The 20,934-nt window shown below is 51.9% G+C and overlaps 1 protein-coding gene across 1 annotated transcript in view; it reads right to left on the bottom strand.

Moving 5' to 3' along the window:
* PREX1 (phosphatidylinositol-3,4,5-trisphosphate dependent Rac exchange factor 1) overlaps window positions 1-20,934 on the bottom strand; it is a 186,880-nt gene that overhangs the window by 85,217 nt on the left and 80,729 nt on the right. Inside the window, exons 3-5 of the mRNA XM_047851928.1 lie at window positions 16,113-16,235; window positions 9,180-9,284; window positions 3,603-3,704 (exon numbers count right to left, since the gene is read on the bottom strand). Of these exons, the coding sequence (XP_047707884.1) occupies window positions 3,603-3,704; window positions 9,180-9,284; window positions 16,113-16,235 (330 nt within the window). The remainder of the gene's footprint in view (window positions 1-3,602; window positions 3,705-9,179; window positions 9,285-16,112; window positions 16,236-20,934) is intronic.

Genomic DNA, 20,934 nt, shown 5'->3' with positions numbered 1-20,934 from the left:
ACCCGGGCTCCTTGACCCTGTCTGCCTACTGGCTTCGGAGTTCAGCTCAAACAAGGGGGCTCAGAGGGCCACAGGGACATCTGTGAGGGCGTCAGCGTTACAGGGGCCGGAGGAGGAAGCTTGAGGGTTTGGGCTCATGGCATCGTCTTTTAAAATCCGCTGGAAAATGTGACAGGAAGGAGGGACTCAGGAGGGGTATGAAGAGTCGTCCACAATCCCAGCTGTTCTCTGATGCAAACGTTCCAGCTGTGGGTGCCAGAGGCCAGGGCACAGAGCAATTCTGTCAGGCGGGGAGCATGGCACGTCCCCGCAGGAATCCAAGGGCCTGCTGGCTGGTCCCCGGTGCTATCTGCACTCCCGGTAAACACAGCTGGAGACCGAGGAAACGGGGCAAGTAAACAGCCATTTGGTCAGGACAGCAAACCCACAGCCAGGCTGCATCATCATTTCCTGTGGGCAGTTACTCTAGTTCTGTTCTTCTCCGTCTGCTCTCCTGGGAATCCAGAGCCCATAGATCCCACCAGACCAAACTGTGGCCCCTGGGGCCTCAGAAACGCCTGGGCCTCCCATTGCGAGCTTACAGTCCGCCCCCATACATAGGTCTAGCTCCACTGCTTGTTAAAATACGTTATGGAGGGGCGCCTGGGTGGCGCAGTCGGTTAAGCGTCCGACTTCAGCCAGGTCACGGTCTCGCGGTCTGTGAGTTCGAGCCCCGCGTCAGGCTCTGGGCTGATGGCTCAGAGCCTGGAGCCTGTTTCCGATTCTGTGTCTCCCTCTCTCTCTGCCCCTCCCCCGTTCATGCTCTGTCTCTCTCTGTCCCAAAAATAAATTTAAAAAGTTGAAAAAAATAAATAAATAAAATAAAATACGTTATGGAAACAGCCACTCCCCACACCCGCTGAGACCCCAGACTTTTCCAAGGTCCAGAAACCAAAGGGTTAACACCTAGGAAGCCTCGGTTGGGCTGTGGGGCTAGAGTCGGCCTTTGCTCTAATGGGGCAGATGTTCAAGGTTTTAAAACCCAGGAAAGAAGGAACAGAGCAGCCACTGAGCCACAAAACCAAGGCCACCAACCTCCCCAGACCCCCGCTTAGGGAACTGAGAAGGTCAGCATCCCCAGAACCCAAGCACTCTGGCAGCTAATTCCCCAAAGTGCTTAACAGGCAGGGTAGCCTCATGGTTGGAGGGCGGACCTCTAGAAAAGGGCTCAAATAATGAGCCCTACAGCTCCCCTACTATGTGGCCTGGAACTCGCCACTTCCTTCCTCTGTGCCTCAGTCTCCCAAGTGGGGCTAACCGCAGGGCCTCGCTCATCGAGTTGTTCTAAGAATTAAGTGAATAGATGCCCAATCATCTGTATGAATAACAGCCATCTGTGTTAATACAAACCACATATTACACGTGAGTAAACTGAGGCCCAGAGAAGTGACGTGCACCAAGTCAGGCAGCGAGTAAATGGTGGAGCTAGAATTGAAATCCCAGCAGCCTATGGCTGCAAAGCCTGGCTCTACCCCAGGGGTCAGCAGACTTTTTCTGCAAAGGGCCAGATAGTAAATATTTTAGGCTTTGTTGGCCACATCCGGCCTCTGTGACACAGTCTTCTTTGTTTGTTTTTTGGGTCTGTTGTTTTTTGTTTTTTTTTAACAACCCTTTAAAAAAATGTAAACATCATTCTTAGCTCCTGTGTTGTACAAAAACAGGCCACGGGCTAGGTCTGGCTCACAGGCCACAGGGTTGGCAACCCCTTGCCCTAAACTGCTACAGAGCCCTGCCTCTTAAATGCAGGCATCCAGTGCACGTTTGGAAAACACCACCAGACAGACCTAATGAAGCACACCTGTAGGTCCAGTTCAAGCCACAGGCTACCAGTTTGCAAGTTCCACCTGGAGCTCCTTCTGCACCAAGGTGAAGAGCTAGAGACACACAGCATTTCAAACACGTGTTTACGGGTCAAGAGCAGTGGCGAGAACAACCACAGAAGGTCCTTTTGAGATCCCTGGGACAGACAAACAGCAGGAGGCCAGAGGAGGTACAGAGAGTTCTGTCCCACCAGCCATGGGTGCACAGGTTAGAGGCCTCTGTTCACAGACCCCTGAAAGGGTCTGGTCCAGCTCAGAGACTCAAGGGTCCCCCACCATCTCTAGCAGAAAGCCAAGTTCAGGTTGGCCCTAGTAATCTTCCCCTCCCTCCGCTCTGCCTTCCAGTTGATGGAGGAGCAAGGATGCATGTGTCCTCAATGACAGGTGCATGAATGAGGCACCATCAGCCAAATTAATCCACCAGCAGGGACCCCCAAGGAACAGCCGTCAGATGCCAGGCCTTCGGGATGGAGCCAGGGCAGGCTTGGGCCAACGGCCACCATTTCCAAGGGTCGAAAACCCTGGGTGGAGAGCAGCAGACGGTGGCAGGGCCATCCACCCAGCTGGGGATCCACCCAGAAGCCAACTCTGAAGCTGAGAATTAAGATTTCTGGGGCGCCTGAGTGGATCAGTCGGTTAAGCATCTGACTCTCGATTTTGGCTCAGGTCATGATCTCGGGGTCATGGGATCGAGGCCCTTATTGGGCTCTACACTAGGCATGGGGCCTGCTTGAGATTCTCTCTCCCTCTCCCTCTGCCCCTCCCCTGCACTCTCTCTCTCTCCCCCTCTCTCTCTCTCTCTCTCTCTCTCTCTCTCTCTCTCTCTCTCTCTCTCTCTCACACACACACACACACACACACACAATAAATAAAAAATTTAAAAATAATAATAATTTAAAAAAGAATTCTTGGGTCACCACCCAAGCAGCAAATCTTCCCTGGCCCGCCCTACCAACGCTAAATCAAAGGTGGCTAAACAGTGAAGAAGACAGCAGGTGTGTGGTTTGAGCTCAGTGCACCCAGCATCACCCGAATCCTCTTCTGCAAACAGCCAGGACAGTGATGAGGAGCTCCCGCGTCCCCCACCCACCGGCTTGTGGCCTGTGGGGTCGTGTGATTGGTTGGAGGTGGGAGCACATGACATAAATCTGCACCAATTAGAGCTCGTTTGCTCAGAGTGACTGGGTCAGGCGTGGAGCACCTGATCCTGATATCAGCCAATGAAAACATAGCGCAGCCCAGCTCACGGTCACTGGACCACGTCTCAACCAATCAGAGCCCAACACTGCCCAGCTCGTAGCCACTGGGGTAAAGTGCAAGCTCATGCACCCGGGAGAAGAATAAAGGGCATAAGCAAAGATTTCATGTAATTGGCTCACATTAAACCACATGACTCAGGCCAAAGCCACTCAGAACATCACATTCTTCCGGCCACGGGTGGCCAAAGCCTGAGGGACTCTGGGAACTCATGTCAGAGCTACTAAAAGAAAGGTTCCCTCTTTCCCACTATCCTTGAACTTTGGGAGGTGTGAGGCCAGGGTAACACGACCACCTGGTACCACATGGAAAACAGAGCTGAACAGTGGAAAGCAGAAGGTCGTGGAGGGATCCGGCCCGGCCCAGAGCCAGCACCACCCCTACACGTCTCAGCTACTTGAACTCACAAGTGTTTTGATTAAGCCTGTCAGAGCTGGGTTTTCTGTCACTTCTATTGCAGAGAGAGGAGCTGGGTGAACATCTCACCTTGAGGAGAAGGGGGTACTTGCAAATCCTCTGAATTGGAGACAGCAGGTAGCCCTCCAGAGGGATATCTGTGGTCTTCCGGCCTCCCAGAAGCATGCAACTCTGCGAAAGGACATAAGACCTTCATTAAAACTCACCAGGGATGGCAAAGGGATTTGGCCACCTTCAAAGAACCATGCGGAGCCCTCTTAAAACACCGCGACAGACTTTGGAAGCAATTTAGCAACACCCAGGGGAGATGAAAATGAAAATATGCATCTCTTCAAGCCAGCACAAAGCCCAGATCAGGGGCTGGCAATCGACGGCCCGTGGGCCAAATCCTGCCCACTGCCTGTCTTGGTAACCAAGGATTTCCTGCAACAGAGCCACATCTATTTGCTTTCGTGCCATATCTGGTTGCTTCCAAGCCACCACGGCAGAGCTGAGTAGTTGCAACAGAGACCATGCAGTCACAAAACCTGAAATGTTTACTGTCTGGCCTTTTACAGAAAAGTTTGCTAACTCCTGATCTATAGGAACTATCGGAGCTTCGAGACTCGCACCAGACACAGGAGCATGGACGTTCAAAACTGCCTCGTATGGAATAGCAAACAACAGAAAGTGAGGTAAAGAGCCATCAACTGCTCGCGTTTTGTGAGTTCGAGCCCCACACTGGGCTCTGTGCTGACAGGGTACAGCCTGCTCAGATCCTCTGTCCCCCTCTCCTTGCCCCTCCCCAGCTTGCTCTCGCGTGCTCTCTCTCAAAAATAAACAGTAAAAATGATTTAAAATAATTTCCAAAAAAAATAATAAAAATAACCATCAACTGAAGACTGGGAAACTATGCCTATGGTAGACTGACACAATTGCCACACTAAATGGCAGTAAAAACGGGGGACCTGACAGTCGCAGAGGGACACAGATGGACCCCAAACACCAAAGGATGTGCATGGTATGAACCCATCTACAGAAAGCTTTTAAAAACACACAACACAGGGGTGCCTGGCTGGCTCAGTCGGTTAAGCATCTGACTTCAGCTCAGGTCACGATCTCTGGGTTCATGGGTTCGAGCCCCGCATCGGGCTCTCTGCTGTCAGCACAGAGCCTGCTTCGGATCCTCCATCTACCCCCCCCCCCCGCCTCTCCCATGCGTGTGCTCTCTCTCTCTCTCCCAAAAATAAACATCTAAAGAAAAGAAAATAAAAACACACAAAACCGGGCATTGCTTATGGAGAACACATCTGTAGTAAAACACAAAAACATGGGTGGAAAAAAAATAATAAACCAAATTCTAATGGGGGGAGAAGTTACCTCTGTAGAGGGAAGGTAACAGGATCTGGAAAGTGAACTGGGTCCCCCACCATGCCCCTCACAGTCCTGTCCCTGGGGCTTACTATGTGCCCAATATATGCATGCATGCATGCACGAATGAACGAATGAATGAATGAATGAATGAACGAACGAATGACACAAAGGATGAACAAACTGTCAGCACATCCCCCAATCTCCGCCTTCCTCCTCAACACCATGCTGGCAGACTGCAAACGAAACAGGAACTCTCGGGAAAAAGAATTCTCATTCATTCATTCATTCATTCATTCATTCCACGAATTTACACTGTGTGCTTGCTATGTGCTGGGCGCAGTTCCAAGCACTAGGAAACCTGCCCGGCAAAGCAGACAAATTCCCTGAAAATGAGACCAGGGAACATTTACCGTGCACTTACCACGTGCTAGGCTCTGTGCCTCGTGCTCTGCCTCTATGTAAAGTTCATCGTCGCGGCCCCCGCCAAAGCAGGGGTACTACCCCCCCAGGACAACTGGCGCGGAAAACTGGAAGAGCAGGTCCAAGACTCAGGGGTGCTGCCTTCCAGGGATCTCAAGGGGCCCTCTCCTTAGAGAAGCAAGACCCCAGGGCCCCCCAGGGCCCCCAGGGCCCCGGCTCTGACAGGAGCTGCGTGGCCCCCGCACCTCCCCCAGGCACAGATGGGGGATCGGAGCTGTGGCAGCTGGGAGATGCCAGGCCCCACACTGTTCACACTCGGGCCTTTGTCCTCTGAGCCAGTGCTCAGCACAAGCTGCCCTGGTGATGTCAGCTCCGGGCAGAGAGAGGGGAGCCTGGGGGTAGCGGAGTGCTTTCCAGAAGCCCCCAGGACCTGGCGGGAGAAGGGCCGGCCTCTTTGTCCGGGATCAAGGGGTTTTCACATAACTGTCAGAGCTGCCAACCGCACTTCTCCCCCAAACACTCCAAATTCCTGTTTCGCTTTATTTTCATTTAAGAGAAAAAAAAAAGAAGCAAACACACACTGAGTTGCCATTCACTATTCCAGCAAGATCACACTCCAGGCACAATGGGAAGAACTCCGGCGAATTATCTCTCTAAATTCTCCTCCTTCACAGAACCGACTCGGGTGAGTGCATTTACTACATGTATGCGCCATAAAAAAGCTTTTTATAAACCTCAGATCCCTTCCATTATCCAAACGCTCCTTCATTATCTAGCCCTTTCCCTCCTCCTGATCTCACTTCCTCCCATACTCTCCATTCCAGCTACCCTGGCTTCTAGCTATTTCTCAAACAGGCTCCTACCTCAGGGCCTTGGGACTTACAATTCCTCTACCTGGAATGCTTTCCTCCCAGATACTCCTTGCCGCTCTCTCTTTTTAACTCCCTCAAAACATCCTGTCATCCTTAACGGGGACTATTTCTTCCGGGGGATTTCATACCACATGACAGTCACACAAGGTTCTCCTACTAGAATAGCTGCTCCACGAGAGGGAGGACTCTTCTTGCCTCGGTCACTGCTATTCCCAGCACTTGGCATGAATGAGCAAATGAGCACATTACCCCCATTTTACCGACAGGAAAACTGAGTCACAGAATGATGCAGTCGCCATTCTATCTCTCAGCTAGCACACAGCACGTCGTGAGCGGAAAGCCAGAGCCCGTCTATTCGCAACGTCTTCACGCTCCATCAGAGACTCAAGACAGCTCTCCTGCGGGTGGCCAAAAGCTGGGAGACACCAGCAAAGAGGGCGAAAGATGACGAGCTGGCTGGCACTCCACGTGTCCTCCCCCTGCCCGATCGGGCCCAGCCCAGCTGTCGCTAGGAAAACGGCAGCCTGGTGCACCAGGAAGACTGCAGGAGAGAGAGAGGAAGGAAGGAAAGAAAAAGCGAGGCCCTTCCCTTCCCACACCCTTGCAAACACCATCCTGGCATCTTCCCGCTTCTCAAGACACGGCTGAGCCCAAGAGGACACCCCCAGAAAGAGGGACCCTCAGCCAGGCCTAGATAGAGCCTGGGCAGCGGGGACTGTGGGACTAAGGTCAGCAGGTGGGCCACCGAAACAGGGTCGCGTGTGTGTGGTCTTGTGCTATGCGACTTCATCTCTGCTTTTCACCCAGACTCCTGAATGAATGTAAGTACAAAACTGGAAACGCAACAAACGGCATCGGCCCCGAATGCTAAGGCACTTGACCCAAAAGGAAATCCATTGACCCATCTGCCTTTCCTCAGACGCTCACTGGAACTGGACCACAAGCGTCAAGAGCTCACTAGCGAAGGAAACATACATTTTGAATCAAAATTCTGGAAACACTCTGTCAGAGACTGTGCATCAGGGAGAAGTACACGTAAGAACTTTATCATGCAGGTTGGCTCTCTGGGCGCGTGGTTAACACTCCTTATGCTACGGCCCGTAGCCACTCTACTCTTGGGTGCTCTATTCTCTATGTGCCCTTGGGAAATAAAACAGTACTTGGGGGCGGGAGTGTTGGCCTTTGACTGAATGAGCAGGGGATTTAGAAGCGAAGGGTCGAGGGGCGCCTAGGTGGCTCAGTCGGTTAAGTGTCCGACTTTAGCTCAGGTCGTGATCTCACACTCTGTGAGTTCGAGCCCCGCATCGGGCTCTGGGCTGACAGCTCAGAGCCTGGAGCCTGCTTCGGATGCTGTGTCTCCCTTTCTCTCTGCCCCTTCCCTGATTGCGTGCACTCTCTCTCTCTTGCTCTCAAAAATAAACAAACATTTTTAAAAATTAAAAAAAAAAAAAGAGAAAGATCAGGATTTGAACCCACGAGAACATCAATCACTTTTCACGTACTCTTAGGAAGTCGCTGAAGATTTGAGATTCATCACAATCACCTGTGGCAAAGGCTATGCGGTGTCCCCCAAGGTATTCTTCCACGGCAACATTATTGCCATCTGGGCACACAGCTACATGCCCCAGCCTTCCCTGCAGCTGGGTGTAGCCGTGTGACTAGGTCCCGGATGTGAGTAGAAGAGATGTGTGCAACTATGCCTTTAAGAGGAGAAGGGCAGGCCCTCCTTCCCGCCCTTCTGCATCCCACTACCTGGAACGTGGAAGTGGTGAGAAGTCGACTCACACCGTGCTGATGAGGGTGCACACTAGGGCACTGGCTCCTGACACAAGGGCCCCTATACCAGCCCCAGACTGTCTATATCCGCACTGTTAACATGAAAAGAGAAACATCTATCTTGTTGAAACCACTGTGATTTGGCATGTCTGCAGAGCAGGCAAATGTATATCTTAGTTCATACACAACAGATAGTGGCTGGTAAAGCCCCAAGGAAGTCACAAATGAGAACCTTCATCCACAAGCCAAGATCTCTGCAACTACAGAGCCTGTAGAGCGAAGGCCATCACGGATGTCTGGGGTGTGGCCCGACCCATATCTAGTCCCAGCTTACTTCCACAAGCGCAAGCCAACGCCCTCTCGGGCTCCACCCCACCCTTAGGGCCGGTGGTTTGGGTAGAGTTGACTCTGCCCTCCAGCTCCACAAGTAGCCAATCAGCAACAACCAACCCCTCCATCTAGAACAACTGGTTCAGGGATAGGGTCTTGAGTCAAGCTGAGCCAATGAGCATCAGACCCAGGATTCTTGCTGTGACTACTGAGCCAAAGGGAGCTCTCTTATCCTAAAGCTGCTCAGTTATCAGAGGTATGAGCACAAAGCTGCTGGAGGCCACGTTGGCAACCCCAAGGAGACAGCCTCCCTGAGAATGGAACCAAGGAGGGGCAACACAGAACCAAGAAACACGTCCCTGATGACATATTTACACACCTAGATTCTTCAGTGCCTGAAGCCCTCCGGGGTCTTAAACTTGCCAGAAAAGCAAACCCATGTTTTTTTTTTTTTTTTTTTTTGCCTTAAGCCAATTTTAACTGGGCTTTCTTTCACTCATAACTAAATAATCCTAATAATACAATTATTACTACCGTTGACACCACTCTTTTCAGGATCACGACTTTAGACCAGAAATTGGCAAACTTGGCCCGAGGGCCACATCCAGCCCTCGGCCTATTTAGTAAATAAACTTTCCTAGAACACAGCCACGCTCACGCCTTTATATATTATTTATGGCGGCTTCCATGCTACCAGGGCAGAACTGAGTCACTGTGACAGAGAGCGCATGATGCAAAAAGGCAAAAATGTGGCCCTTTCCAGAAAACGTTCGGCGATCCCAGCGTTACCCCAGCTGTCATGCCCAGCCGACCCGGGCAGCACAGGTCAGCGCGAAGCTGTCTCGTGCCCAGGGATTCGCAAGGCCGAAGCCGAGTGGAAGACAAGTAAACTTACCAAGAGGAAGGCGCGGACAGTGGGGATCTTGTTGAGCTCCACAAGCAGCCGCAGGGCCTTCTCGTGGTTGCTGCAATATTCCTCGTACACGCAGAACTTGTCCTTCTGCAAGACAAGGACAGAGCCTGTGGGAGACAGCCCGTGGCAGGAGAGCAGGTGCTCTGAGATGTGCTGACAGCTGGGCCAGCCTGGGAGGAAGGACTGGCCCAGAGCCTGAGCGACCACACAGCAGGAGGGGTTTCAGGTAAGGTGGCTCCCACTCGCTGCAGGCCTCGCAGCGTCCACTCCTGTCCCCATTCTTCACCCAGCAGCCTGAGTAACCTTTCAGGAAGCAGCACAGCCCAGGGTCAAGTGCACGGACTCAAGCCAGCAGCCTGGGATTGAATCCCGGCTCTGCGTTTACAAGCGTGAACCTGGGCAAGGTACCTGACCGCTCTGTGTCTCAGTTTCCTCATCAGTGGAGTTGTTAATAGGCCTTAACTCATGGGGTTGTTATAAGAATTAAATGAGTTAAAACATAAGGTTTCAGCATATAGTAGGAGCTCACGAAGTGTCCACCCTTAGTATTAAAGCACAAGTCAGACTGTGTCACACCCCTGCTTAAAACCCCCCAGTGGTGGGCCGCCTGGGTGGCTCAGTCAGTTGAGCATCCGACTTCGGCTCAGGTCATGATCTCACAGTTGATGAGTTCGAGGCCCGAGTCAGGCTCTGTGCTGACAGCTCAGAGCCCGGAGCCTGTTTCAGATTCTGTGTCTCCCTCTCTCTCTGCCCCTCCCCAGCTCATGTTCTGTCTCTCTGTCTCAAACATTTAAAACAAAAATTAAAAAACAAAACAAAACAAAAACCCAGTGGTATTCTATTACACTACAAACGAGACCCAACACTTGATTATGAATTTCAAGGGCCAGATACGTGACCCTGTCTTTCTCTTACGTCATCTCACTGGCCTTCTATCTACTCCTTGACTTTGCCAGCCTATTCCTACCTCAGGGCCTTTGCACTTGCCATTTCCTCTACCCAGAACACTATGCCCCCAGGCCTGACTACTCTCCAACTCAAATTCCATCTCCTCAAATGCCACCTGGATTACCCTAGCTAAAGCAGCCATTCAGGTATAATCTGGAATTATTCAGATTATTTGTTTATCTGTCTTTTCTGCAGGGTAGTCTGCTCCCTGAAGGCAGTGGACCACATCCATCTTGCTCACTGAGGTATTCCCAGACCCTGGCACAATGCCTGGCATACAGTAGGCCCCTCGATGAACACCTGCTAAATAACTGAACTTAAACACCTACCACGTGCAATGCCCTGTATATACGAACCTAAAGAATCTAGATAAAGCTCAGGAATGTGGGGGAGAAAATAGATCCCTGGTCTCTGCCACATAGCAGCGACAGCCTTGAGGCAAGGGGATACCTCTGTTGACCTCCAAACGCCCCCTAAGCCCCAAGTCAGACTCTTTCCAATCTAGAGGTCATCTGTGGGTCACCAGGTCTGTAACCATCCGTCAGGGCTTCTGGGACCAACAGGAAGCTTTGCACTGAACATTCTTGGTTCCAAAAGGCTCACACAATACTGCTTCCCAGCCCGCCAAACCCTAAACAAGGATGTCCTGGGTAAAGACGCTGGACAGGAAGGGCTGAAGGGCCTTGACCTTGCACTGGGGGTTGGGCAGGAGACCCCAAGAAGCTGAGGAAGGAAGAGGCGGGTCTACAAAGCAAGTAACTCATCTTGTTTCTAAACAAACCCCCCAGTCATCCTGCCGGCAGGCGGCTACAGGAAGCAGAAAACCAGAGAGGAGAGAGGATGGGTTTCAGAATCAGTAAGCCGCCCCCACCCGCCCAGGCTCGCCTCTGGGGGCTCTGTGTGCACCCTCTGAGCAGACGCCCTGAACAGCAAAGGGCCCACAGCCAGAGCCACTGGCCCACACGGAGCACTTAGTACACGCCTCGCGCTAGTCTCTTGGAAAGAGGGTAAACCCATTCGGTCCTCGCAGGAACCTGCCAGGTGGTTACTGGATCCGCCCCACTCACACGTGGGAAAACCAAGGCCAAGTCCCGAGCCCGGGGTCTCACAGGCTCTCTCAACTCCCCCTTGCTGCCATGAAGCTCCGGGGCCTGACCGAAGATGGGGATGGGAGCGGGAGGCAACAGGGGGACAAAACCCAAGCCACAACACCACAAACAAAGCTTGGACGGGACTGCAGAGAATGATGAAAAAGTTACTCGAGAACCAGACAGCCTGGGTAGGAAACCCAGCCCCAGGCTCCCTAAGTAGCGGGTGTGGCCCTGGACAAGCTGCTTCACCTCTTTACGCCTTGGTTTCCTCATCCGCCAAACAGACATGATAAGAGCCCCTCACTGCTTGTGCTGCTGGCGGGGTAAATAACTTAATATTTAATATAAGTGGGACACGATGAACTCTATATAATATTTCAAAATTCCTCGAAAAGTATTAGCTACAAACACAATGGGCAAACATGAACATTAGAGAAAAACACCAAAACAGACAACGTTAGGATCATCCGGGAGAAACGGCCCTGACGCCTACTTCCAAGGAGCGGCCACAAATGACCTGAAACGTTACAAGACACAAGCCACATGTTCCAAACACTACCACCAATGTCTGCATGCACACGGAAACACAACAGAGTCCCCGACCATCTCCCTCACCCAGTGTCTGCAGACGCGCAAGGGCAGGGAAGGGGAAAAGGGGACCCCAGCATCCCCGCCCCGGCCCCCCGCACACACGCTGCCCAAGCGGACGCTTTCCATTTCCACTGGTCTCCAGTGAGCCCATGGGGCCATCAAGGCCCGTGGAGACTGGTCAGGAGGTCTGCACCACAGGGGTTCACCCAAGCGAGGACAAAAGATGTGAGGGAGGGAGGCCTCTAGACACAGGTGGAGCCAGGCCTCAGCTGCGGACCACGGGGACGTGGGCCACAGAGAAGAGAGAAAGGGCCTTTTTGGTTGAAGGTGACAGGAAGTGGCCCGCCTGAGGCCTGCTCCTGCAGAGAAGGCCTGCAGGGCTCTATTACAGGGGGGGCTGGGCTCTGAATGCAGGCACATGAAGGACAGCAGGAGGTCCCAACCGAATGTAAGGAGCTCTAGCGACTGGGGGGCCCCTACTAGTACTGTTCAGAGATAAGACACCAGAGCCCCTGAGACCATAGCGGCATCAACCTCAACCTCATGCGTGCAATCGCAAGTTCTCCAGCCAAGTTCACGGTCTGGCTTCCCAGGTTGCCAGCTCTGCGGCCTTGAGCAAGGCATGTCATGTTTCAGAGCCTCTGCGTTCTTGTCCATAAATTGTAGACAATAACGGCTTCCCCACCAAGAGGCGGTTTGGCAAGATTATCAGGTGAACACGTTGTAAGTGCTTCGAATGGTCCAGAGCGAGGACTCACTAAGTGTTGGCTGGTATTAGTGTTGCTGTTATTGAGGCTACTCTCACTACCATCGTCAGGACCGCGGGTGAACAGGTCTGTGAACAGGGTGGGGCACTGGGTGGGTAGGCTCTGATGGTGAAAAGAAGAGACGCCAAGTGGGGAGGAAGGGAGCTGAGTGGGTTCACAGGTTTGGACAAGGCCGGCAGGGAAAGGCACCAGGCAGAATCCGGGAAACGCAGTAGGCCTTGACCTCAGGTACGTCTCCCTTCTCGGCTGTGCAGTGTCCACCTCCCCCCATCCACCCCTGCCCTGTGAGCCCCGTGGGGGCGGGGCTTGCATCGGCTGGGGTCACTGCTGTAGTGCCAGTGCGGACTGGAGTCGCCAGCAGGGAGCAGGCGTCGTGAGGACTTGATGAATGGAGGCAAGGAAGCAGGAGGAATTAAGAGGGGCCCAACAGACCTCAAACCAGCTCCCGCTCCTTCTAGATGACCCTGGTCCACTGCAGCCGCGGCCTCGGCTCTTTGCTGGGACGTGCCTGGTTTTACCCACCCGCCACCCATTCCCCCTTGTTGGTTCTGGTCATGGCCCCCAACTTTTCCCCTGGGAACCACCTCCTCCACTGAGCCCACTGACCCCACCCCACTCCCAGGCACCGCAAGTGAGCGCACGACCCAGGCCAAATCAATCAAAGAGTCCCCTGTCCTGGCAACGGTGGCCATGTGCCCCAAGCTGGGCCAAGGACAGCCCTCCATGACTCATGCTGGAATTACTGTGGAGAGAGGCTCTCTTTGAACCGTCACTGCCGAGCTGGCAGACTGTCAGCCTGAAGCTGCTAAAGGCCACGTCTGCCACCCTGTGAGGCATTCGGCCCCCCCACCCCTCGAGAATGAAGCCAACACAGAGGAAATCAGAGCCTAAAGAGAAAGACCGAGTCCGGGAAACACCATATGGGGCCCTGGATCCAGCTACGCCTAAATCCCGCTCACTGGAATATTTCGTTTGTATGAGCCATAAAGTCTTTTTTGTTGGCTTGAGCCTACTTGAATTGGTGTTTTCATCACTCGCAATGAAGACGGTCCTAATAAATGCACTCTCTGAAAGGCGGGAGAAAATGAAAAACTGGACCCAAGCCTGGTGAGGTGACAGGGTCTCCCTGTCCACTTCCATCTGTACCCTGAAAAGACTGGGCCAGAAAGCAGAGGCAGATCTGTTTATTCTCACACGCTAACCCCAATCAAAGAGTGGCACTGGCTGGAACTGGTGAGGAGTCTCAAGCCCCACCCCCACCCCAGGGAGCCCGAGGCAGAATGCTGTGATTGATCAGCGATGTCTGCCGTGGCTGCAGTGAGCTCCCCCGAGCCCCTCTTCCGCTCGGTCATCCTCTCCTTCCAGCTTGTGAAAACGGCAGGGGACCAGGACTTGAGGCCTGGAGAAGTTAAATTTAGCAAATGGAGACACCCCCTCCTCAAAACCATGCCCGGCTCCATCACTCCCCTGTCCTTGCCGGGAGCCTAATCCCAGCTGTGTCTCGGGGCCCCAGACCCTGCAGATATGGAAATGCTGCTTTTGACGGCTCAGAGCCCAAGTGTTCAATTTCCTCCCAGGGGCCCCACATGGGGCTTTGATTGTTGTGCCAAGAAGAAAGGGACAAGCAGTTGTGCACACACAGATGTGGTGGGCGGGGAGCCTGCGGCTGCGGGGTTGGGATGTGAAGGAGGAGAGGTGGACAGATGCCAGCTGGGACAGCTGGGGGAGAGGGTCGAGCCCCCGGGGAGGCTTCACGGATCGTCAGAGGTGACGGCTGCCGCCCACAACAGCCCGGCCCCTCGCTGCCTCCGCGGCCGCCATCTGCTCCAGACCACTCCCTTTGCACCCAAAAAGACTGAGGCTCAGACGGAGGCTGGCCACGTGGACGCCTCCCCCGTCGCAGAGCGAAGCGTGAGATCCCGGTCTGACTTTTGCGAGGGTTTCCCCAACGTATCATCCGCTTATCCGCACAGCTACAGGGAGGGGGTGAGAGCCACTCACACCGCACGACCCTGCTACAAACCTGCAATTCTTAGGGGGAGATCTCTATGGGGTCTGCCCCCACGGCATCCCTGCACCGCCCCCCCCATCACTGACTCTGCACGGGCCACACCACCCTGCCTGCCTTCCCCTCCGTGCACACCTGGTCCAGGGCCTCTGCCCTCGAGAGGGTCTCCCTCTGGAACGTCCCGCCCCCCACCCCCAGCCTCACCCCCCCTCCCGCCAAGATCATCCCACTTTACCATGCTCCAGAGGCCTGCCCTGAGGCAGTCGGGGTTGCCAGATAAAACACGGGACACCCAGACGAGAAACACGGGACACCCAGATGAGTCTGAATTTCAGAGGAACAACAAATCATTTCTTACTGGAAGTGTGTCCCAAACAGTGCATGAGACATACTCACACTAAAGAATTATCTTTCATTTGCCAATTTGCTCAGATGTCATGGGTGTTTTTGTTTGCTCCGTCTAGCAATCCTGTCCCTGACTTCCCAATTTCAAGCAACTTCGAGCACAGTCACTCCTCGCACATCTGTATTTTATATCCTTCGTAACCCGGGTCACCATCTGTACTGGCATCCTCCGTTTCTGCAGCCTACGAGCCTCACGGTGGCGACAATAAATCTGTCTTATTTAGGGCGGCATTCCTCAGGGCCAAGTACAGCGCCTGGCACACAGTAGGTGTTTAGGATGTATTTCAGGAAACTTAGCGTGTAACGTGATGAAAAACATAAGCCCTGGGGCCAAATTACAATGGCCCAAGTCCCGGCTCCAACATTCCCTGGCCGTGTGAGCTTGAATCATGATCTACCCTCTCTGGGCCTCCGTTCCCCTGTTTGTAAAGTCAGTACAATAACGATGCACACTGTCGAAGGTTGTTGTGAAGTTTTAATCAATTAAAATACGTGAAGCACTGAGAACAGCACCCGGCACAAAGAGAACATCTGTGCTAGTTTGCCATCAACTCAGTAGGTGGTGGTCAGGTTTTAGGGTGCCCACCCCCTCCTCCCGCCGACCATTCTCTCACTACTCCAAGCAACTCGGGAATCCTGCAGGAAGAGACAGACTATTGTGAAAAGCCATCAGCCTCTCCGACCAGCAGCTGAGTGGGAACCCAAGACACCCTCGTGGGTCGGGGGGGTGGCCAGGCTGGGACTCACACCCAGGTCTGCCTGGCCCAGGTCCACCCTCTTGGCACTGGCTACCCTGTTGGTCATTCTGCGGCAGAAGGGTCCTGCCAGGCCAGGAGGTCACGGGAACCCCAGGACATGGTCGTTCCACAAGGAGCCCCGAGGAAAAGGGAGCCGCACTCCACATGGCATTGAGGGGAGGGAGAGACAACTAAAAACAGCACTGATCTGCAGGGACCGAACGGCTTCCCCCGTTCCTGTGGGCTGAGGCTGGGCCTGCCTGCCACCTGCCTCTCCGTGTCCCAGACAGGCCTGCAGAGGAGGCTGGGGAAGCAGCCCACTCCCCCAAAGCTACAGGCTCCAACAGGGGCTGGGGCACCGTACTCACGAATTTTAAAAAAACGTTCCCAAGTTCATGCTGAGACTGAGGCTCGGGATGTAAACAATACTCCAAGGCAGCCAAGAAATCCTTGTGAACTTCCAAGATGTCTTCGATGTTCGAGAACAGGATCTGTGAGGAAAAGCGAGGCCCGAGGATAGAGTTAACCAAGGCACAGAGGGAGAGCAAAATCAAGCATAAGAACATGCATAACCCCCAGTGTAGACGAGAATATGATGCAACAGGCACACTGATACACTGCAGCCAGTTTAGCCACTCACGAAAATAACTAAAACAAAATACTGCCAGCATTTATTCATGCCTAATCCTGTGCTATGAACTTTACATGCACTTACGGCATCGAATTTTCTGTGTAACTCCATGAGGCAGAAACTACCGTCATCCCCCATTTATAGATGAAGAACAAGGACCCAAAATAAATTAATATTCTCAAGGTCACGCAGTCCACTAAGCAGCAGAAGGGAGGTTCACGCTCAGCATGCAGGGAACTAGATATTAAGACATTGATCACAATTTTCATCGTGGTCGACAACCAGCATGTTGGATCAGAAGCCTTGATTTTTAAAACGACGAGGGTCCTTCCATGCACCCATCACGTGATGTGGCCGAAGAAAATACAATAGGGAAGGATGTTCAAAATATGCATAGGAGTGCCTGCGTGGCTCAGTCAGTTAAGCGTCTGGCTTCGGCTCAGGTCATGATCTCACAGTCTGTGAGTTCGAGCCCCGCATCGGACTCTGTGCCGACAGCTCGGAGCCTGGTGCCTGCTTCCGATTCTGTGTCTCCCTCTCTCTCTGCCCCTCCCCCCACCGCTCTCTCTCAAAAATAAACATTAAAAAAAATCTTTTTTCAATATGCTGTCTAAACTTTCACAAACAATACATAAGGCTGCCTTTTCCCCTGAATGAATCTAGAGTTTGAAATGCACATACAACCTGACCCAGCAATTCTACATTTTAGGATTTAACTGGCAATCAGTTGTCTCCGACCAGGGACAATTTGGCCCCCCAGGGGACATTTGCCAATGTCTAGGGACGTTTGTGGTCATCGCAAATTGTGGGGAAGGGATGTTACCAGCATCTCATAGGTAGAGGCTAGGGATGCTATTAAACACAATACACGGGAAAAGCCCATCACAGCAAAGAATTATCCGGCCCAAAGTGTTAATAATGCCAAGGTGAAGAGCCTGGTAGAGAGCCAAGGACACACTGCAGCCTTGTCGGCAATAGCAAAAATCTGGGGAAAAGGCAAATGGCCAAAGGGGGGACTCATCAGATAGCTGGATCAACTGGCCTGATTATAATTAAGTAAATTCTACATACTGAAATACTATGCAGTCTGTAAGAAGAATCTGCAGATCTGTATATACGGACATGCAATCTTGGAATGACCCTTAATATATATTGTTAAGTTGGGGGTGGGGGAGGGAGGAATCATGGTTGCAAACAAGACTCCAGCATGGGCCCGTCTGTGTTTCAAAAGAAAAAAAAAAAAAAAAAAAGCCATTCCTCCCCAGGGGAACGAAAGCAGAGCCTATCTGAGTGAAGAGTCAAGCTGGTCACTGCAGGGACCTCTGGGAAGGAGAACTAAGAATTAAGAAGACTTTATCTACTTAAGGTCCTTTTGAACTGCATAAATCCTCTTTCCCTTAAAAAAAAAAAAAAAAAAAAAAAAAAAAGAGGTGAGGGGGCCTGGGTGGCTCAGTCGGTTGAGCGTCCGACTTCAGCTCAGGTCATGATCTTGCAGTTTATGAGTTCGAGCCCCACGTCAGGCTCTGTGCTGACAGCTGGGAGCCTGGAGCCAGCTTTGGATTCTCTGTCTCCCCTCTCTCTGCCCCTCCCCTGCTCATGCTCTGTCTCTCTCTCCCTCTCTCTCTCTCTCTCTGTGAAAAATAAACATTAAAAAAATTTTTTTTGAAAAGAGGTACATTTTTTTTTTAATTTAATTTTGAAGAAGGTCCTCAGATGTTTCAAAAACTAAAGCACAGTAAAATGAATCCAGCGAGAAGTCCCTCCTCCCACCCATCCTACTGTGTCCCACAGCAGGGGTAACCAGTGTTACGACTGGTTTGTGGTTCCCTCTGGGGTTTTTATTCATTCAGCAAATACTGACTGACTGAGCACCTACTGTGTGCCAGGCACTGTTAGAGGCCCTCGGGTATACGGCAGGGAACAGACATGTGCCTGCCTTCATGGAGGTGACATTCTAATGGAAGGGGACAGGCAACAAACCAAGAACCAAAACGAGTGTTTGTTTTTTAATTTTTTTTTTTTTTTTTTTTTTTTCAGAGAGACAGCATGAGCGGAGGAAGGGCAAAGAGAGCAGAGACAAAGGATCTGAAGGGGGCTCTGTGGTGACAGCAGAAAAGCCCAACGAGGGGCTCAAACTCACGAACGTGAGATCATGACCTGAGCAGAAGTCGGATGCTTAACCGTCCAGGGGGTACCTGGATGGCTCAGTTGGTTAAGCGTCCAACTCCTTTTTTTTTTTCTTTTTTTTTTTTTTTCAACATTTATTTTATTTTTGGGACAGAGAGAGACAGAGCATGAACAGGGGAGGGGCAGAGAGAGAGGGAGACACAGAATCGGAAACAGGCTCCAGGCTCTGAGCCATCAGCCCAGAGCTTGACGCGGGGCTCGAACTCACGGACCACGAGATCGTGACCTGGCTGAAGTCGGACGCTTAACCGACTGCGCCACCCAGGCGCCCCCCCTTTTTTTTTTTCTAATGTTTATTTATTTTTGAGAGAGAGAGAAACAGAGTGTGAGTGGGGGAGGGGCAGAGAGAGAGGGAGACACAGAATCTGAAACAGCCTCCAGGCTCTGAGCTGTCAGCAAGGAGCCTGACACGGGGCTCGAACTCACGGACCGCAAGATCGTAACCTGAGCTGAAGTGGCCGTCCAACTGAGCCACCCAGGCGCCCCAAGCGTCCAACTCTTGATCTCAGCTCAGGTCTTGATCTCAGGGTCTTGAGTTCAAGTTCTACGTTGGGCTCCATGCTGGGCATGAAGCCTATTTAAAAAAACAAAAACAAAAAAACAGAGTTTTCTAGGGGGTAAGAAGCACTAAAGACAAAAGGAAAACAGGAAGAGAGTCCCAGGGTGGGACAGAGGGCCATGGACAGCCCTGCTGAGAAGGTGACAGGTGAGTCCAGACCTCAAGGAATGAAGACCAACCCCATGGACCTTTGGAATGTACCAGAAAGTCTACAGAGGGAGATGGCCTGAGGGTGGGCAGGGAAGGCTGGGCTGGAGACCGTTCCTCAGTCTCTGCCCTTCCTCCTCCGCCTAGCCCTGGAGGACACACTCGTCATGTGAGGTGGCTGGAAGAATCACCTGCACTATTTGGTTATTTTTCTCCCTCCCATCTTGTCCAGTGCACACGGTTGGATCCGCTTACGTTGAAGACAGATATGATAGATACAGATCACACTATGTACTACACTCACCTCAAGGGATGGCTGTAAATTTCAAAATGAACATCTGTCTCCCGAGTGTGTACCCAAAAGAAATGACAGCCTGTGTGGTCATAAAAGCCCCAAACTGGAAATAACTCAAATATCCATCCACAGGGGAACGGATGGTAAATTATGGGACACTCGCACTATGGGTTACTACCCAGCAATGAAAAAGACCGGATCGTAGCTACGCATGACGACATGGGCAAACCTCACACACGTAACAGTGAGAAAAGATACCAGACGTGAAAAAGCTCACTTTTGTATAAAAGTGCAAAACTAGGGGCGCCTGGGTGGTGCAGTCGGTTAACCGTCCGACTTCAGCCAGGTCACGATCTCACGGTCCGTGAGTTCGAGCCCCGCGTCGGGCTCTGGGCTGATGGCTCAGAGCCTGGAGCCTGCTTCTGATTCTGTGTCTCCCTCTCTCTCTGCCCCTCCCCCGCTCATGCTCTGTCTCTCTCTGTCCCAAAAATAAATAAAAACGTTGAAAAAAAAATTAAAAAAAAATAAAAGTGCAAAACTAATCAATAACTGGGGCACCTGGTGGCTCAGTCCGTTGAGCATCCGACTTCGGCTCAGGTCATGATCTCACAGTTCGTAAGTTCTAGCCCCACGTTGGGCTCAGTGCTGTCAGGGTGGAGCCTGCTTGGGATTCTCGCTCTCTCTCTCTCTCCGCCCCTCCCCCACTCACGCTCTCCTCTCTCTCTCAAAAATAAATAAAACATTAAAAAAAAACTAATCGAGGGGCGCCCGGGTGGCTCAGTCAGTTAAGCGTCTGACTTCGGCTCAGGTCATGATCTCACAGCCTGTGAGTTTGAGCCCCGCGTCGGGCTCTGTGCTGGAAGCTCAGAGCCTGGAGCTTGTTCAGATTCTGTGTCTCCCTCTCTCTCTGCCCCTCCCCTGCTCATGCTCTGTCTCTCTCTGTCTCTCAAAACTGAATAAATGATAAAAAAAAAAATTTTTTTTAATAAAAAAAAAAAACAAAACTAATCAACGGTTACCTTTGGGGAGTGGGCATTTACTGGCAGGGGGACACAGGAGCCTGCTGGGGCAGGAAATGCTCTGTCTTCGTTTGGATCATGGTTACATAGATGTGTTCATACATGAAACTGCATCACGTCCAACACAGAGGATGCACCCTTACTGCATGTGAGTTATATACCTCACAAAAAAAGTAATCTTTTAAAGACTGAAATAAGTTACAATTTAAAATTATCATAATTTTTGAATCGCAATAAAGAAACAGACTGTGATAAATACATGTGATAAACAAACAGCAGGTCCTCAGTAAATATTTGCTAAATGAAGGAGTGAAGAAATGAATGAACGCACGCATGCATAAAATGCCGAAAT

The sequence above is a fragment of the Prionailurus viverrinus genome, chromosome A3, assembly GCF_022837055.1.
Source record: "Prionailurus viverrinus isolate Anna chromosome A3, UM_Priviv_1.0, whole genome shotgun sequence".
Lineage (NCBI taxonomy): Eukaryota > Metazoa > Chordata > Mammalia > Carnivora > Felidae > Prionailurus > Prionailurus viverrinus.
The sequence above is the reverse complement of the archived record's forward strand: the minus strand, read 5'-3'. Positions and strand labels throughout refer to the sequence as shown.